Below are 19,265 nucleotides of genomic sequence, written 5' to 3' on the forward strand. Positions count from 1 at the left end.
CGAAATTCCATTCTTGTGTCATCGTGGCGTTCGGCGGTTACCGCGGCGACGGCGTCGGTGCTGGTCAGTCGCGTTCGGTCCGCGGCCGAGAAGCGACCTGTCCCGGCAGCTCTGCGCGTCCCCAGCCACTGACTCTTCGCGTCCCCATCCACCGCCTCTTCGCGTCCCCAGCCACCGCCTCTTCGTGTCCCCCGCCACCACCTCTTCGTGTCCCCAGCGGCTCTGCGTGTCCCCAGCGGCTCTGCGTGTCCCAGCCGTCGGCGGTAACGTCTCCTTCCTTTGCCACGGGCCCGCAGCGGGGGGCGCCTGGGAGCGGGGCAGTAGAGCCTTGTTGGAGCTTTTCGCTGCCTCGTCTAAAGCGAGGGGCTGGGGCAGACGAGCAGGGAGCGGCCCTGGGGCGGAGGGAACGGCTCTGGGGAGGGCGGAGCGACACTGGGGCAGAGGAAAGGGGAACGGCATAAGGACGGGGTGTGTGTCTGTTTCAGGTGTGTGCGCGGCGCTTTCCTGAGGTCTGTGGTCTGTTTCCTATGAGGAAATTCTTAATTTGAAGGAAACAAAAGTCAGCAACAACGACCAAACAAACCCATCCCAGGAAATGTCGGCCCCACCAGCTTGGTTACTGTGAAGTTCGGATGAGAAATAGCAAGGCCGAGTCTGAAACTTCTTTAGGGTCTTGTTGGACAGCAGTTTACCCATGAGCCAGCAGTGTGCTCAGGCAGCCGGGAGGGCCAAGGGTAACCCGGGCTGCATGGAGCCCGGCACTGGCAGCCGGTGCAGGGAGCGGGTTGTCCCGCTCTGCGCTGCGCTGGGGCGGCCTGACCGCCAGTCCTGGGTGCAGTTTTGGGTGCCACAGGACAAGAGAGACATCAAAATATCAGAGAGTGTCCAGAGGAGGGCAAGGAGGTTGGTGAAGGGTCTGTGGGGAAGGGGGAGGGTTTGTGAGAAGAGGCTGAAGTGCCTGGGTTTGCTCAACCTGCAGAAGAGGAGGCTGAGGGGAGACCTCATGGTGGTCTGTGGCTTTCTGATGAGGGGGAGCGAAGGGGCAGGGACCGATCTCCTCTCTCTAGTGACCTGTGATAGAAGCTGAGGGAACAGCATGCAGCTGCGAAAGGGGAGGTTTAGGTTGGGTATTTGGAAGAGGTTCTTACTGAGAGGGATCGGCACAGGCTCCCCAGTTGAGTGGTCACAGCCCCCAGCCTGACTGAGTTCAGGAAGCATCTGGACGATGTGCTCAGTGCCATGCTGTGATTTGGCTGGCCCTGTGTGGAGTCTGTGATTCTAAAGGGTCCGGCAGTGTGCCCTGGGTACGGCAGCTGGTGGTCGGTGAGCACAGGGAAGCATCAGGGCTGCGTGAGGTATGAGCAGAGACTGAGTGATAAAACAAGGTATGGAAGCCTTGTGTCTGTGTGAATAAGCGAAGTAGCTGGTAAGGAGAGAATGGCATGTGTTAGTCCAGCTGTGTATGTGTGTGTGTGTCGTGTGTGTGTGAAGAACATTCTGCTACCTTCATCCTCCTCCCTGAGAGGAGAGGCCTGGAGGCTTTGGGGGAGGCAGACTTCTCTGAATTAACCCATGGATGCTACGTTCTTCATAGGCACTGAAAGAATTGATGCAATTTCTGTGTGTTTGGCCATCTTGATCCTTTCCCTGCTTTTATTTTTGAATAGTAATTTTGAAATTGCTTGTTTCTTTTAGCTCTTCCTTGTGAATCATGAGCACCCACCAGATAAGCAGAATTGACTATGCCTGGTATGGAAAATGCACCCGCTCAGTCAGCACACCGAGGACTTTCCAGTACAAGTAAATAACTTCTTTCTGATTTGCGCAGGGAAACTGAGTCAGTGAAGGTGTCTTTACCTTTTTGCAATCGTTTAGGTTAATGTGACAGCAAGAATATGAGTAAGGTTTTGAGCATTGTATCGTGACATTGTATGTGCATAACAAGAATGTCACCGAGCTCTAGAATTAGAAATTACATCATGTCTAAAAAGTTTTAACTGTCTGAAATAAATAGGAAAGGTTTTAATGGTGAAACTCAACTGTAGGCTTTGTAAGAGGGAGCATATCTAGCTCTAAGATTGAGAGGTCATCAGCTTTACTGTTCTGTGAATACTAAAGAATATTCCATCCTGCTAATCTGTGTGTATGCTTCACTTTCTAGGGGATTCATTAAATGGGAACTAACCAGAAAATCAACCCGTATCCACCTTGGTGATTTTGTTCTAGTAGAAGCAGAGAATCCAGATCAACCTTATGTGGCACAACTCCTGAATTTATATGAAGATGGTAAGAGAAATTAAAAATAACCTCCCATCTGAGAACTATACAAATGTTTTAGCAGTATTTATTTAGCAGTATTTAGCCCATAACCCCATATCACTGGCCTAATTTATTAAGGAATTTAGGCTTTGGTAATCACGGCATCTGCATTCATATCCTCCCCAAATATTTGGGGCTGATGGCTAATTTAAACTAAATTTGATAGATAAACAGAAAGCCTAAATGCATTCATCCGTTTTTGCAAGCATTTTTTTTAGTTGTCTAATTGAAAAGAAATGGCCCTTGAGATGACAGCATGAGCTTGTGCTTTATTCAGAGCTTAGAGAATCCAAATGTAGCAAGAGTACTGCAGCCCTGGAACCTACATGTTATTATCCATCAGGGAGCTTAACCTTTTGGTCCAGGGCTGAATAAATTGAGGCTCATGATTTCGGTCCCGTGTAGAACTACTTGCTTATAGATGAAGGAAAAAGATAAATCCTGGCAAGTGAGTGCTACAAGGACTGAGTTTGCATTAGAAATGATTTGTTAGCTATGTTACATTCCTCTGAACTGTTTTTGTTGTTTGTTTTGGGCCATAACAATATTTTCAGGGTTTTAAAAAACTGGTTTTAGACAAAAATGTACTTCTGCTTATTTGTTTACTAAAGAACACGTATTGTATTGATTCTTTTCATGCCCATATGAAACCCCTAAAGCTTCCTTGAAAACAAGATTTTCCTTTTTTTCTGTATCTTCAAGAAATTTGTCAAACACACGTATGTTTCAGCTAAAGTCATTGAGATGTGGGAATAACTGTTTGTGACAGGCTACAATCCTTAATGTTCAGTGACTTGTGTTGTTGTTGTTACAGATGCCCAACAAAAACATGCGGTTGTGCAGTGGTTCTCTCGCTTCACAGACATCCCTGAAAACCAACGGAAACAGCTTAAAAGAACAGTTGATCCCCAGGAAGTGTTTTATGATGAAACTCCTGGCTATAACGTTGATATAGCTTTGGAGACCATTATTAAAACCGTAACGGTACGTACTGCAGCCCCTCCACGCATAGAGGGAAGCAAGAAACAATTTGCAAAGAAGAACAGAACAGTGCAGCTACTCTTTTCCCTCCCAAACTAAACCTGGGATGTATATTTCTTCATGCAGTTAACATAAGATAGCTTGAAAGTGTTGATATTTTGTCTTTCCTCCATCCCCAAATGACTTCAGGTATTGGCAGCCAGCTCATGTAGAGGCTTGCATGGCAGGCAGGATTGTGATGGGAGTCGGTAGTGCAGTGAACTGATGCTCGTGTAAACCTAGGTTGAAGGTGTTGCCCTAAGTAATGAGTTGCAATAATAAGATTATCAGTGATTAGAAAATAGCTGAATGCTGGATCAACACTAAACGGTAACCTAGATGTGTGGTTTTGTCTTCTCTGTTTTTACAGGTAGTGCCACTACATCCGTGGGAGGAGTTACCTGTTGCTTTAAACAAGACAGACACTTTCTATATAAAACAGTCTTGGGATGGGAGGTTTTTTAAGGATTTGACCCCAGACGTATTCTGGAAGCTGAAAGGATCTGATGAGGAAGGACTAGACCAGTTAAACAGTATGTATAGGGCAATACTTGGTCCTTTTGGTAGTTTTGAATGTAATATGTTTTATGCCTCTTGGTTTTGTGGAGTTGAAACTGTGATAATATTCAGCACTGGTATTTTTAGGTCCATCACCTTGGGCTGGTTGAATGCTCCTGTTAATCCTTTCTCACCTGCCATATTTTCAACTTGTAGCCCTAGTAAAGTTGTAAGTGATGTAGGTGGGTTGGAAGAAATCAGTTTGTATGGTATGTAGTCATGTTTTTAGAGGGAGTGTCTTATGCCTTCTGTGTGTCTGCAGTTCCTTGTTCTGGAGTCTAGTGAATGCCATCTCCTTTCATTGAAATGACAGCCCCTGAGGCATTTGTACTGTGTCTTCTGAAAGTTAACCAAACCAGCCATACCTACGCTTGACAACAGTTCCTTTGGCTCTGTTTCTTAGGTCCCACAAGATCTCGTGAAAGCCAGCTCCAGGGATCTGAAGTTTTGGATGCTGCCCAGGATGTTGTAGCACCTTTAAAATCACCACCTAGGAAAAGAAAAATGAATTTCACTGGCATTTTAAGCTCACCATCAAAAATTCCTTGTCCCAATGATAAGTCAGCATCCATGTTCTATATTGCGGAGGAATGGCAGAGGTTTAGTGATAAATCCAAGGATCTGGATGTGAAAGCGAACACTGTAAAGTAAGTGATAGCCTTTTTATAATTATCTTTGTATGGGATTTCTTGTAGGTCTCTTAAAGGGCCCTTTTCTAGAGAAAAGCAGGTGAATTCTCTCTGAACCACATTTTGCCTGTGGAGATCACTGGGAGAAGGTGTGGGCATGACAGGAAAGGAATTTGAATCCATCTTCATCGTGATAGTTGGTACTCATTAAGATGGATATAAACCTGCTTCCCTGCAGTACCTGCCCTACAGGCTTAAACGTGCCCGGCTTGTGACAGCTGTGGAGATGGGCTGAACCATAACAAGGGATGTGATTGGCCTCGTGAGAGTTCTCATGACAACTGTATATAGTATTTCATGCTGGGGCAGAAGAAAGGGTCTTCAATTACTATTTATACCTTGAAAACTGCATAGTTTGTTTAGCTTCTTAGTAAAATGCAAATGGTTGTAGACATACACCTGAGTTGCAGTGTGGGCAGAAACTTCTTACGTTGGGAAACGGTGTTTGTCAGAAAAGGAACCCCCTTTAAACTAGTCATGGCTTTGAAACAGCCATGGGAAAGTAACAGCTCAAGTGGAAAACATGTTGACTTTCTGATGACAGAAATTAGTGAAAAAGCTGAAAATGTATCAAATTACACTCTGTAGTGTGTAGAGCTGTATGTTTGATGGGGCTTTTTACCTCTTGTTATTTCTGTTTCTCATAGCATATTGAATGCAGTCAATATTAAACAGGAGGAGTATTCTCCATCTAGCTCGGATACCTCTTACTCGAGTGACTGGGAAGAAGACGATGACAGACAGTATATACCAGAAAAGAAACATGTAAGGTTCCATCAAAGAGCTATTTTTATGCTTGCTAAGTCACTTATTTGAATGCTTGGATGGCTGTGTACTAAAGTCATGTATCTGATGCTCTTCCCTGTTAATTAAATCTTGATTGATGTTTGGTACGAATAGGTTCCACGCCTGTAAAACACTTGTGTGTTGGGACTGTTAAGACACTGTTGACCAGAAAACAGGGAAAATGTTGGATGTGTGTCTAATGCCATCAGAGTAATCTTACGCTTGGCAGAATTGTCCTGGTTATTGAAGGCCCACCAGTGTGCAGATGCTTGCCAGCACAAGAGGGGTGCTCGACAGTGTTCGTGACCACAGCAAAGAGAGTGTGGCTGGCAGTTTCTCACAGTGTCCTGGCTGCTGGTGGAGGTGGGGTGCCAGGCTACAGCACGTCAGGCCTCGGTCATTAAGGCTGGTTTCTGCTTGTGGTCAGGTTCGTGTTGTCAAGGCCAATTTTTACCCTGTGTTTATGAAATATCTAACCCAGAAGTCGCATAGGAGAGGAACAACAAGGAGGAATCATTAAGGTGGCTTTTTTGTTTGTAAAGACCTTCTCCTCACCTTGTTCTCTGGCATGGGGGATCTTTGTGCATTAGCAAGGTTTCAGGAAATTGTATGTACAACCAGTCGACAGTAGGAACTGCTGTGTATAGAGAATCTGAGGTTGTAACTTCTCTTTGCAGTCCTTCCCAGTACCACCCAGGACATCTCCAAATGCAGCTCCTGAAACATCCAGGCACAGCCCTGCTGTACAGAACGCAGCCAGTCTGCTGGCAGAAGCCAGACTAAGGTAACGTGTGCTCAGGGGAGGAAATCATCTTCTTGGCATCAGATGGGCATAGCAGTGGGCTGTGCTGAATCAGGGAAATGTCATCTTTACCATACTGAATCAATTTGGTAACAATGCATGGTGTTTTGATACCAGAATGGCATTTCTGTGTTTGCAGTGTGATATTAGATCTACAAATATTAGTAATATTTCTGTTACCACTTTTACAATTTCAGATTCTTAGAACCAGTCCACGCTGAATTCTTCAGAATTAAGTATCTGCCTTCTGTGCAACATCAGGAAGACAAAGCTCCTTTCTTGTTAGCTTTAGGTTGTAAACGAATACTGTCTGCCTTCTCTGGGTGTGTGACAAAGCTTTACAGATACTGTAGATCTTCACAGTGGAAACAAATGTTCTTTTTCTTTTTCAATTAACAGGCTGCATGTTTCTGCTGTCCCAGAATCTCTGCCTTGTCGTGAGGAGGAATTGCAGAGTATCTATACATTTGTGGAGAGCAATCTTGTTGATGGTACAGGAGGGTGAGTTTGTTGATGGAGACCATGAGTGAGATCACATCTACCTGTGACATTAACAGCAGTCAGACAAGCAACACTACTTTGAATTAAAAACTTCCTGTCATTTGGCAGCTCCCAGTTGAATATTCCTGTTCCTTTTCTTCATTAAGAAGGGTTGAGAATAGAAATGAGATTGGCTTACAGATTCCAATTAAAGGCCAAATTAATGAATTAATTTTCGTTGTCTGGGAAAACAGAGAGATAAATGACATTGATAAAGTTTTCCAGGTTGCTAACCGTTTCCCTAATAAAAATTCTCGGGATCCTCCAATGTTCTATGTGTCCCAGTCTGCAGATGAAGTCCCTGAAAGATAAGGAATTGCCTGATGTGAGAGAGTAGCATTGAAGGCTGTTCTCAGAGCCCAGGACATGCAGCTAATCAGTCCTTGGAGTGTCATCATTTTTGTTAGGTTGCTGACAAGGTTTTCTCCTGTTGTAGGTGTATGTACATCACTGGAATGCCTGGAACTGGTAAAACTGCAACTGTTGAGGAGGCCATTCGCTGTCTTGAGCAAGCTGTGGAAGATGATTGCATCCCATCATTCCAGCTTGTAGAGATTAATGGCATGAAGTTAACTGACCCACATGAATTCTATGTGCAGTTAGTAGAGGTAAGTAAAGCTTCTTCAGTGGCTCTGAGGTTAGAAGGAACAAATCTTATGCTTTGCCATCAGATCCCTGATGTGTTACAGGATTCAATTAACACATCAGGACGACCAAGTAGTAGAGCAGAGAGACACTATGCTTTTCTCTTAGAGCAGGCTAAAAAATAATGAAGGCCAAGACCTACTCTTTAAACTGTTTTCCTTTCAGCTGCAGTGGCTGGCTGGTTTATTACACTCACTTCATTTTAACAAAAATGATAAATCTAAACCAGATTCTTTGTATATTTTCCGCTTCTCTAACTTTCTGCACGTCTGTTGAAAAAGTTAGAGATCAGAACTCTGGAAGTGAGAGGTGGGTTGGATGCCCAGTTCCAGAGCTGTGGAATTAGGAACCTCTGGAATCTCTTTTGAATGATTGATTCAGGCTGTCCTGACTGAATTGCAAACGTGAAACAAGTATAGACTGGACATTATTGTCATGCTCCAGCTTCAGCTCAGTAAATGTGGTTCTGTATCCCGATGAGGATTCATTAATATTTTAATGGGAGTCCAAGATGACTGAAGTCAGACTGTTCTTGTCACTGACTAAGGTTTTGCATTCAGAGACTCCCTGGAAGCATGCTAAGTTCAGAGACCTCCTGAGACCAGGCTCAGGGTTTTGTACTAAATCTATGTGTAAGACAACCTGCAGGAAATACTAATGGCCTTCTGTGTTGATTGTTGGAGAGTAGCTAAAACCAAATAGGGGTTAAACTTCTTCTTATTTCCAGTGTTGTGATGTGATTAACCTGCAACAAGTTGAATCCTTGTCCAGTCCCTGACAGGTCAGCGAGTGACAGCAGCCCATGCCGCAGCACTGTTGGCAAAACTCTTCAGTACACCTGGAACAAACAGAAGGGCCACGGTGCTGGTAGTAGATGAGGTGAGACCTTTATTTCTTTCCTTGAAGTCCTCTAAGAAATGAGGTTTTGGTGGGTGGAAAAAGACCTGCTTGGACTGCACCATATGGGACGTAAAAGGAATAAATGGTCTTATGTGAGAAGACATGCAAAAGGGTCATCTTAGCCTTCCTAGGAAACTGAACTTAAATGGGCAAATGTCCTGTTGCCAGATTGTTCTCTGCCTTGGATTTCACATTGGTTTGATATTTTGCTTTGGTCCAAGTCACAGAATGAGTTATGCCAAGTCCTCAAGACCATAGAATTCAGGTGTATTTTGTCTAGAAACTGATGCTTTTCCAGTCAGAAAAGTCACAGTGAAAATAAGTCTTGTCTGGTTTTGGAACATGTGGTATGTTCAGTAATCAAAAGATGGACCCTTAATTTTTTGTTTTGTAAGCTGATGCAGCTCCTCACATGGAAGAGGGTCTTTTTAATCTTGTTGGATGCAGTATTAATGTCCCAGTAGTGTTTAAAAACCACAGATCTGTAATCACTCTGCTGTGAATAGTACTGTTGAAGCATCTAGTTAGGACTGTGCTTTTCCACAAGGGATTAGAGCCCTGATTCTGCAACTGTGGACTTCCCAGTAGATTGATAAAAGAAACAGAGTGGGGACAGCTTGTTGGGCATCCCGTAGGAAGTTGTCTTTGGCAGAGCTAGCTCTCAGCCCCCATCAGGTGCTGTAAATATCAGACCCTTCTTGGTCACTCTGATGCTTCTCTTCCTGTCTCTGCAGCTTGATCTTCTGTGGACCCAGAAACAGGATGTTTTGTACAATTTATTTGACTGGCCATCTTGGAAGCACTCGAAGTTAATCGTCTTGGCCATTGCCAACACCACGGACTTGCCAGACAGAATGATGCTGAACAGAGTAGCCAGCAGGGTGGTATGTCCTAGGAATTTTGTTGCTGTGCTATAAAATGAGAAGAGCTTAGATATTGTGTGCAGTCAGAAGTAATCCAGGATAAAGGTAGGACTGGTTCCATCAGAGGTGGCTCAACGCTTTTAGAATGCCCTCTGCAGAGGGTCAGTAACAAACGTGTCAGTCTTGCAGAGTAAGTTCAGGAGCCATCTTGCTCATCTGATGTTTGGCTGTCTCAGTACATGTGTTCTTGTAAGGATCAGTGAAGATGCAGATGTCTTTTTAAGCATATTAAGATCTGGATAATGACATGCTGTGCCTTGTGGATAAGCCGCTTGCTCTCTAGTTGGGAAGAATTCTCTTCTGCATTCCCTTCCTCTTTCCTTTCTCATCCCAGGCACCTAGTTAGTACGTTCCCCTTGCCAGAATCAGCTGGTAGGTTTTCCTTGTTGGATACCTTAGGATAGGAGGTTGGATGCACTCTACACCTGGGTTGAAACTGTTTTTCCTAGGTGGTCTCTATCACATTTGCAGAAACAGTGCTCAGTGCCTCCATCCTTCTGTGACTCAGCTAGTTCTACAGTGTGTGAATTGCTTCTTCCCCCCCAGCCACTAAACTGGCATATCTGCTGAGTCCATAGAGTCCCAAGAAAGAAGACTTTTACATAAGAGATGCCTTTTCATAGCTTCTGCTGTTATTGTATTAAACAAATAAGTGTAAATAGTTGGAAACAAATGCAGTACAACTGCTTCTCACTGTATTGTATTATTTCCTCCAGTGCTTCACCAGAATGCCCTTTGAGCCTTACAGCTGCAGAGAATTAGAAGAAATTATTTTATCCAGACTGGAGAACATCAATGTGTTTGACGAGGATGCAGTTCAGCTGGTAAGCAGAGGACAGATGCTTGTCCTGTTTGTCCTTTGTGTTGTATTAGGTAAGGAGCAAGGCAGGCAGCAGGGGAGAGCTCCGTGGCAGAGCTTTTTTTTTTTTCTAGTATGATTTTCTTCAGAAAAGTCTGGAAAAATAACTTTCAATAAGATTTTGTAGAGGATTTCTCATTCTTTGCTTCAGCTGGGTTGCAGGTCTTTTATAGGTTATCAGCATCTACTGGGAGCACTAGGCCAGTGAACATTCATAGCTCTACTAAACTGTAAACCACAAGTGTATTTAGATTCAGAAATTTATGGTAACTATAAAGATTCAGGGACATGGAAATGTAACTTCACTATACTATACTGCTCACATGGAATTTTGTGAGTGTGTGTTTTGTGTTGTGGGGTTTTTTTCTTTTAACCTCATGACTTCTTTGTTTATAGAAAAAAGTTGAGTTTTGAATTTCTGATGACCCCATTAGGGAGGAGTGTTGTTGAGGGAGAGTTGCTTCTCTTGGTTTTGATCAGTAAGACTGTTATTCAGAATCTAGGATACAGTTCACAGCAGCACTGCTCTCCTGCATTGTGGTCAGGAATGGGGTTTTTTGTCTGTTGACTCTTGCTTAATTCTTTCCTTCAACACCTAGGAAGTACTGCTACAAAGCTGTGGTGTTTCCTTTCAGGTAGCAGCACTGTCTGGTGATGCAAGGCGTTGCCTGAACATCTGCAGAAGGGCCACTGAGATCTGTGAATTTGCTGGCCAGAGCAGCACATCTGAAAAAGTCAGGATGGTCCACATAACAAAAGCCATCGATGAAATGTTTTCATCACCATATATAAATTTCATCAGGTAAAAAATATCCCTAAGGAATTTCTGTCTTTTTCACTGGGTGTTTTTTCACAAACATTCAGTCTGTTGTCAGCACCCTTTGGGAGCATAAGCCATATGTTGTGTGTTGTGGAAATAGGATCCCAAGCAAGCCTTGTAGCACAGCTTGGAATGAAAGGAAGAAAAAACCCCAATTAAAGACAGGGGGAACCAAGGCAGAGAAACCACGTGTTCAGGTTTCTACAGGATGTTTCCATGTCAGTGTGTTAGCACTGCTCAGGAGGGGGCTTGTGAAATTTCCTCCCTGGGAAATTGTCCCTGCTGACTGTACATAGATTGCCCTGAACACAGTTTCCCAGTGCCAATTCCTTGCAGTTAGAACTAAACCTGGAAGCTCTCTTCAGGAGCCCACAGCTACAAACACTACTGGCTATTCAGCATTCTGGAGCAGACTGTGAGCTAGTCTGGAGGAAGACACAGCGACACATAGTGTAGGCCTCAGGTCCTGAGGAGTCAACTCTTGCCCCCTCTACATAGTGTATTTTTGGCACTGTCTCTGCTTGCTTAGATGCAACTGCAGACATGTGAGCAGAATGCAAGACTGTCCCATTGGAAGTGGTTTGTTGAACATAAACAGGTTGTGTTTGTGGTAGGAATACATGTGAGGAATTTGTTGCTGTTCGGTGCTTTGCACAGGCTGGAACTGGTAAAGGACTTTGCTAGTTTCTGGTCAAAAGACAGAGAGTCCCCTTCATGGGGCCTCAGGGCTGCAAATAAGACACTTTGTTGGCTATGGAAGGGCTTTTGCTGTGTTAGTTGTGCCTGGAAATCTCCACGTTGATTGAATTCATAAATCCTCAGTTGACGGTAGCACAGGGCAGAACATGTATGATGCACAGAATGGAATGTGTTCAGAGACACTGCAGGAAAGGTGGAGTGAAATGCAGTGTATTGTGGTGCCAGTGCTGCAGGCTGTAGTGTACCCCTCTCGGGTAGAAAAATACCCTGCATTTAAATGTGAGGCTACCAAGCAATTTCCCTTCCAGACTCTTCTCTGATGCTTCCGAAGTTCTAAACTTGGCAGACTGATTTTTGCCTGTTCTGTTTTGATCTTCAGGAATGCCTCCCTGCACGAACAGATCTTCCTGAAAGCCACTTTAGCCGAGTTTTGCAGGACAGGATTTGAAGAGGCAACATTGCACCAGGTATGTTTGTGCTTCAGAGTAATTGATGTTTTTTCCTCTTAGAGGGGAGCACTGTCAAAATTATGAGACAGAAGTTATAGGTACTTAAACATTTGGGGGTTTCATTAAAATTTGATGGAAGACAGTATGACCATAGAATCATAGAATGGTCTGGGTTGGAAGGGACCCAAGGGTCATTGAGCTCCAACCCCCCTGCAGATGCAGGGCCACCAACCTCCAGGCCTTTATCTACACAAGATTGCCCAGGGCCCCATGCAACCTGGCCTTGAATGCCTCTTGGGTGGTGGCATCCCCCACCTCTCTTGGCAGCCTGATCCAGCACCTCATCACTGTAAAAAACTTCCCCCAAATATCTAATTTAAACCTTCCTTCCTTCAGCTTTAATCCATTCCCCCTGGTCCTGCCGTTGTCTACCCTTTTGAAAAGTTGATTGCCCTCCTGTTTCTCTGCTCCCTTCAGGTACTGAAAGGCTGTAATGATGTCCCCCTGGGCTTCTCTCCAGGAGCTCTTCTCCCAGTCTGTATCTCTGTCTGGGATTCTTCTGGCCCGAGTGCAAGACCTTACACTTCGCAGGGCTGAACATCATTAGGTTCCCCTGGGCCCACCTTCCCAGCCTGTCAAGATCCCTCTGGATGGCTTCCTTTCTTCTGTTGTGTCAACCACAGCACTCAGCTTGGTGTCATCTGCAAACTTGCTGAGGGTGCACTCAATTCCATCATCGATGTCATTGATAAAGATGTTAAAGAGCACCAGTCCCAAGAGAGACCCCTGGGGGACCCCGCTTGTCACCAGCCTCCACCTGGACACAGACTCGTTGACCACCACCCTTTGTCTATGTTCTTTCAACCAGTTTCTTATGCACTGGATGGTCCACCCATGATGACAAGGTGCAGGCCAGGTGTAAAACCTGGCTGCTCCCACCTGGTTTTCAATGGGACTAAATACTTCTGATTGGAAACGTGTGCAGCTGTACTCATGTTCTGCATGGTGTGGATCACAAAGTGGTTGAAAATCCTGCATGCCTCCACCTAACTTGCTTTGTAACAGGAAAAATCAATGAGTACCTGAAAATATCAAGCAGCATAGTTCATGGAGGAAAACTAAAAGAGGGTTGAAATTGGTGACAAAGTTCCCACAGTTTGTGCTTGAAGAGCAGCATGTCTACAGTTTGTCAGAACAGATCCCAGCTCGTTTTCCTTCCCCTCCCATAGAAGTGGAGGGAAGGAAGCTGCTTTTTTTTTCTTTTCACCTTGGCCTGTTAGATTGCAGCAGGAGGTAAACATGACCTGTCCCCTCTTCTCTCTTTGTCAATAGATCTACCATCAGCACGTTGCCTTGTGCAGAGTTGAAGGCATTCCATGTCCTACCGTGTCTGACATCATGGCAGTTTGTTCAAGACTCAGTGCCTGCAGGCTCTTGCTGACAGGACCCAGCACTGAGTATCTTGACATGCGGGTGCGCCTGAACATCAGCCGGGACGATCTGATCTCTGCACTCAACAGTCACACCATCTGTTAGAATTTTTAATAGTTTTTAATGTTCATAAATATTTTAAATATTGTCTGTTTTTATTTTTAAATTTATAATATTTAAATGTTGAAATGTATTTTGTGTTAAGTACTTTGCTTAGATGTTTGATTTTTTTAGGTAATTTTAATCTAATAAATTAGTTCTGTTAAAGCAGTTTAGATGTTCAAATAAAGCTGTTTGATTTTTTTAAATATTTGTATGTGCTGGTAACTGGTTCCCTTTCAGCAGAGGGAACTTGATTACTTGCATCACTGCTCATGCCCAGGAGTTTTTTAGCACTAGCAGTGTCTGTGGCACTGGAGCTTATGTAGTTTCTCTTCAGTGGCTTTTGTTGAGTGTAACAGAGATTAAAATGTGGTATAAGGAACAGGAACTTTGTTTGCAATCAAGGTGGAGTTTTTTAATTGAGGAGCCTTTGCTACCAGGAAAGTCAAAATGCCAGAATAAATCTGGCATTCAAGTAACCAGCTTTATAATAATAATCATCATCATCGATGGCTATCAAGGATTGCTTCAGAGGTGTTGCCTCAGGTACCGCAGGTCTGTTGCAATGGGCTTTTGTAACCAAACCCTTCACCGGTATTAGTTGTATGGGATCAGAATTTGAAAATGCTTTTTCAAGTTGTTGCTGTGGAACAGGCACAAAGAATGGATCTTGTTGAGTGATCTCAGTAACTAAAAAATGGAAGTGGCCAAAGCTGCAGGTATTTCTGCGCTGTGACTTCTGCCAGGGTGCTCACTGGTGTAGGGCTGGACAATGAATTTGTAGGTGTCTCTGCAGTGACCCTGGCCCTCGGAGTAGGATCTCTGTGACAGGGCTGGGTTTGCCTGGCGAACTAATCCCTTTGTAGTGGCATCAGGCAGCCAAAGAAGTGGCTGTTAAACAGACTTGTCAAAGAAACTTCATGTCAGGGGCTTTCTTTTTTGTAATGTGTTTGTTAAATGCTCCAGCTAAAGGCCGAATGAATGAGCACAGGCCCCTGACACCGGTAAGGCGGAGTGTCAGCCTCGTGGCGCCCCAATGCGGCAATGGAAGGCTGGGGGCTGTGAACGGCTGTACCCCGCTGCGGCCCTGACTCTGGTCGTCGCTGCTCATGTTCGTTACCGTGATCAAGTTGTGCAAGACCCGGTGTCCCCTCTGCCCAAAGGTTAACCCAAGGCGGAGCTGTGGCGGGCTGGGGAGCCCAGCTGTAAGCTGCCACCGCCAGACCCAAGCCCCAGCCCGCCACTACCTCGCGGCCGGGCCCCGCCCTCGCAACACTCTCCCGCCTCTCCCGCCTCTCCCGCCCTCCCGCGGCGCTGGTTCGGCGGTGAGGGAGCTGTTCCCGCCGTACTGTCCGCGGCTGCGAGCGGCTGTGCCCGTCTCCTGGGCCGGTCCGTGGGGAGCGCCTTGAGGCGGACGGAGGGCTGTGTCCGTGCCGGGCTCCCTGCGGCCGGGGGAAGGCGGCACAGGCGGGCCTAGGCCTTGGGGGGTGTGTGTTACATGGTGTGTGCCCCCCGCGCCCCTCACCCCTCCTGTCAGTCGTCTGGGGGTGCCGGTCAAAGCTGCGGGTTTGAGCGCAGCCCGCTCCGTGCTGCCTGCCTTCCTCCCGCTTGCGTTGCGTTGAGACGGACGAGGATACTGCCATTGACTTCCATGCGCTCTCAGCCCCTCAGAGACACAAGCGTCTGGAATTCATGAACCACCATGCTCGGCAGAAGAGCTAAACAAAGCCCTCAGGCGAAGGGCCAGGGAGCCGCGGCTGCAAAGCAGGTAAGGGAGGCAAAGGGCCTGGGAAACGGGGTGTCCGAGCAGGTAGGGAACCCTCCTGCCCCTGCTGCTCTTCAGGGGAGCGGCATTCAGGTGTCTCACTGCTGTTGTCCTGCTGGAATCTGCCAGGTGTCAATAAGAGTTTGCAGGACTATGAAACAAATGAAATTGTGGGTTGCCTGTTTTCCTGCTTTCTCCTTTAGCACCTTCTTTTTAAAGTAACTGTCTGATAGGCAGCACTGGGGGTCTTGCAGGGAAGCCAGACTGCTGTCAAGCTGTAATCTTTGCCTGAGACCTCATGACTCCTAGTAGTTTCCTAGCCTGGCTATATTGAGATTTCCTACTGCCTTCAATAACTATGTGGAGGTTTTTCTTACATCTCTAAGAAATCAGAAATAAGACTGGAGTATCCAATAAGTAATTGAGCGGGAGAGCATTAAGGTACTACAGCAGAGACAGTTCTCTGTCCTTTCCCTGTGTGTAGTCGTTTTGCCGTGCAAGAGATGACTGACACGCCTGTGTCCCTCTCCTGTAGCTAAAAGTTAGCTTAAGTGTATCCGTGAGTTGGGTGGGTTGTTTTTTTTCCCTTCTCTTTACCTTTGGATGTGTTTTCAGCAGCTTTGATTCTGAATGTGATTTACTCGTGGTTGGCAGGTGTAGGAAGTTGGGCAACAGAAATACAGCCAAGGTGAAATTCTGGGTAGAGGAGTGGGAGAAAACCAGTACAGAAGTAACGAATGTTAGAACCAGAGTGGAACTCTAGAAAGAGGAAATAATATAATGAACAACTTTGAATAATTCCTAGTTCAATACAGTTATTCAGCCTGTCTTACAGCTTGGATGATTGTTTCTTGAAGCAAATACACTAATAGCTTGTTCACTTGCAAATGAGCAAACAGCTTTTGTACTGCATAGGGTATCAACTGCAGGACTATTACCTCTTTTTCTTTTTTCTGTTTAATTAAACATTTCCTGAATGGTGCCAGTTTCATTGGAAATGTGCCTTACTGAGCAGATTGAGAGACTGAGAGCTAGAAGGGCTGGATTCTGTTCTTGACTGCATTCATTACTACAGTTCTATCACTTTCTACTCTTGCAGTGTAGTGATGAACAGATCCCATGTGCTCCTGCTCTGGTTTGCATATTGATAAAGAGTGTATGTCCCTGTTATAAATATTTCCTAATTAAATCGTGTCCTGACCTTCTTACCGTTCTATCCAAGACTGCAAAGGTGTTGTCTGTCTTTTCCAGAAGGGAGATGGATGAGGGGCAGAGGATGGGCAACTGACCTGCCCAGTGCCTGACAGAAGGTCGAGGGCAGGATTTGGGCTAGGAAGCAAATAGCTGCTGAATATGAATCCTGTTCCTGGTCCTTGGCATGAGTGTTTCTCAGCGATGTTTCACGTTACCCTGTGGGGTTTTAAAAGGATTCAAAGAGCAATTTGGGGTTTAAAAGGATGCAAAGAGGAACACACAATTTTATTTCAATATTTTGTAGTGGTATGGCAGCAGGCTTTAAGAAGAATAGAATCCAGCAGGCATGAAGAAGTTGTAATAATCCACGCAGTGCAATGGTTCTCAATGTTATCTCTGTTCTGACTGCAGTATTTGATTTTTCTTTTTAATTTTCCCTTGGCTTCAGCAGGGACTGTTTGTTGATTTCAACCCAGCAGAGATGCTGCTGGGCGCAGAAGAAGGTGGGGATGATGGGGACCTGGAAGCAGAGCTGTGGCTGGTGTCACAGGAGAAAAAGGGAGAGAAGGAAGTCGAAACCAAAAGGGAAAAGTAAGTCCAAGTACCAGGATTTTATCTCTTGGCAACCTGAATACTTTAATAAAGATCCCTATTTACAAATGTCTAATCTATCTGAAAGGGTTTTTCATCACTGATAGAAGCTGAAAGTACAACTACTCCATCCTCTACTTTGAAAGGTTTACATGGTTATTCCAGAAAAAGGATAAGAGGATGTATTTTTTTGGCTGTGCTCCTGTAGACCTAGGAAAAAGCCCCATGATGCCCAGCCCATCCCAGGATTGGCTTAGGTGCGAAATTCCATTCTTGTGTCATCGTGGCGTTCGGCGGTTACCGCGGCGACGGCGTCGGTGCTGGTCAGTCGCGTTCGGTCCGCGGCCGAGAAGCGACCTGTCCCGGCAGCTCTGCGCGTCCCCAGCCACTGACTCTTCGCGTCCCCATCGAGCGTCTCCTCGCGACCCCATCCACCGCCTCTTCGTGTCCCCGCCACCACCTCTTCGTGTCCCCATCCACCGCCTCTTCGCGTCCCCATCCACCGGCTCTTCGCGTCCCCAGCCACCGGCTCTTCGCGTCCCCAGCCACCGGCTCTTCGCGTCCCCAGCCACCGGCTCTTCGCGTCCCCAGCCACCGGCTCTTCGCGTCCCCAGCCACCGGCTCTTTGTGTCCCCTACGGCTCTGCGTGTCCCCAGCGGCTCTGCGTGTCCCAGCCGTCGGCGGTAATGTCTCCTTCCTTTGCCACGGGCCCGCAGCGGGGGGCGCCTGGGAGCGGGGCAGTAGAGCCTTGTTGGAGCTTTTCGCTGCCTCGTCTAAAGCGAGGGGCTGGGGCAGACGAGCGGGGAGCGGCCCTGGGGCGGAGGGAACGGCTCTGGGGAGGGCGGAGCGACACTGGGGCAGAGGAAAGGGGAACGGCATAAGGACGGGGTGTGTGTCTGTTTCGGGTGTGTGCGCGGCGCTTTCCTGAGGTCTGTGGTCTGTTTCCTATGAGGAAGACCTTCCTTAATTTGAAGGAAACAAAAGTCAGCAACAACAACCAAACAAACCCATCCCAGGAAATGTCGGCCCCACCAGCTTCGTTACTGTGAAGTTCGGATGAGAAATAGCAAGGCCGAGTCTGAAACTTCTTTAGGGTCTTGTTGGACAGCAGGTGACCCATGAGCCAGCCGTGTGCTCAGGCAGCCGGGAGGGCCAAGGGTAACCCGGGCTGCATGGAGCCCGGCACTGGCAGCCGGTGCAGGGAGCGGGTTGTCCCGCTCTGCGCTGCGCTGGGGTGGCCTGACCGCAAGTCCTGGGTGCAGTTTTGGGTGCCACAGGACAAGAGAGACATCAAAATATCAGAGAGTGTCCAGAGGAGGGCAAGGAGGTTGGTGAAGGGTCTGTGGGGAAGGGGGAGGGTTTGTGAGAAGAGGCTGAAGTGCCTGGGTTTGCTCAGCCTGCAGAAGAGGAGGCTGAGGGGAGACTTCATGGTGGTCTGTGGCTTTCTGATGAGGGGGAGCGAAGGGGCAGGGACCGATCTCCTCTCTCTAGTGACCTCTGATAGAAGCTGAGGGAACAGCATGCAGCTGCGAAAGGGGAGGTTTAGGTTGGGTATTTGGAAGAGGTTCTTCACTGCGAGGGATCGGCACAGGCTCCCCAGTTGAGTGGTCACAGCCCCCAGCCTGACTGAGTTCAGGAAGCATCTGGACGATGTGCTCAGTGCCATGCTGTGATTTGGCTGGCCCTGTGTGGAGTCTGTGATTCTAAAGGGTCCGGCAGTGTGCCCTGGGTACGGCAGCTGGTGGTCGGTGAGCAAAGGGAAGCATCAGGGCTGCGTGAGGTATGAGCAGAGACTGAGTGACAAAACAAGGTATGGAAGCCTTGTGTCTGTGTGAATAAGCGAAGTAGCTGGTAAGGAGGGAATGGCATGTGTTAGTCCAGCTGTGTGTGTGTCTGTGTGTCTGTGTGTGTCTGTGTGTGTGTGTGTGTGTGTGTCTGTGTGTGTGTGTGTAGAACATTCTGCTACCTTTATCTTCCTCCCTGAGAGGAGAGGTCTGGAGGCTTTGGGGGAGGCAGACTTCTCTGAATTAAGCCATGGGTGCTACGTTCTTCATAGGCACTGAAAGAATTGATGCAATTTCTGTGTGTTTGGCCATCTTGATCCTTTCCCTGCTTTTATTTTTGAATAGTAATTTTGAAATTGCTTGTTTCTTTTAGCTCTTCCTTGTGAATC

At 46.5% G+C, this 19,265-nt stretch overlaps 1 protein-coding gene across 1 annotated transcript; it reads left to right on the forward strand.

The window, feature by feature from the left end:
• Positions 1–1,711: 1,711 nt before the first annotated feature.
• On the forward strand, positions 1,712–13,545 carry LOC311193139 (origin recognition complex subunit 1-like; the record flags this gene model as incomplete). The annotated part of the gene is made up of 15 exons (XM_084265865.1): positions 1,712–1,800; positions 2,162–2,286; positions 3,134–3,303; positions 3,710–3,872; positions 4,301–4,544; positions 5,234–5,351; positions 6,050–6,156; positions 6,574–6,675; positions 7,151–7,322; positions 8,131–8,238; positions 8,994–9,143; positions 9,899–10,006; positions 10,677–10,843; positions 11,940–12,027; positions 13,342–13,545. 15 exons carry the CDS (start codon positions 1,712–1,714, stop codon positions 13,543–13,545), a joined length of 2,115 nt encoding a protein of 704 aa, XP_084121991.1.
• Positions 13,546–19,265: the final 5,720 nt, after the last annotated feature.

Source organism: Gallinula chloropus, assembly GCF_964237585.1.
Source record: "Gallinula chloropus genome assembly, chromosome: 6".
Taxonomy (NCBI): Eukaryota; Metazoa; Chordata; class Aves; order Gruiformes; family Rallidae; genus Gallinula; species Gallinula chloropus.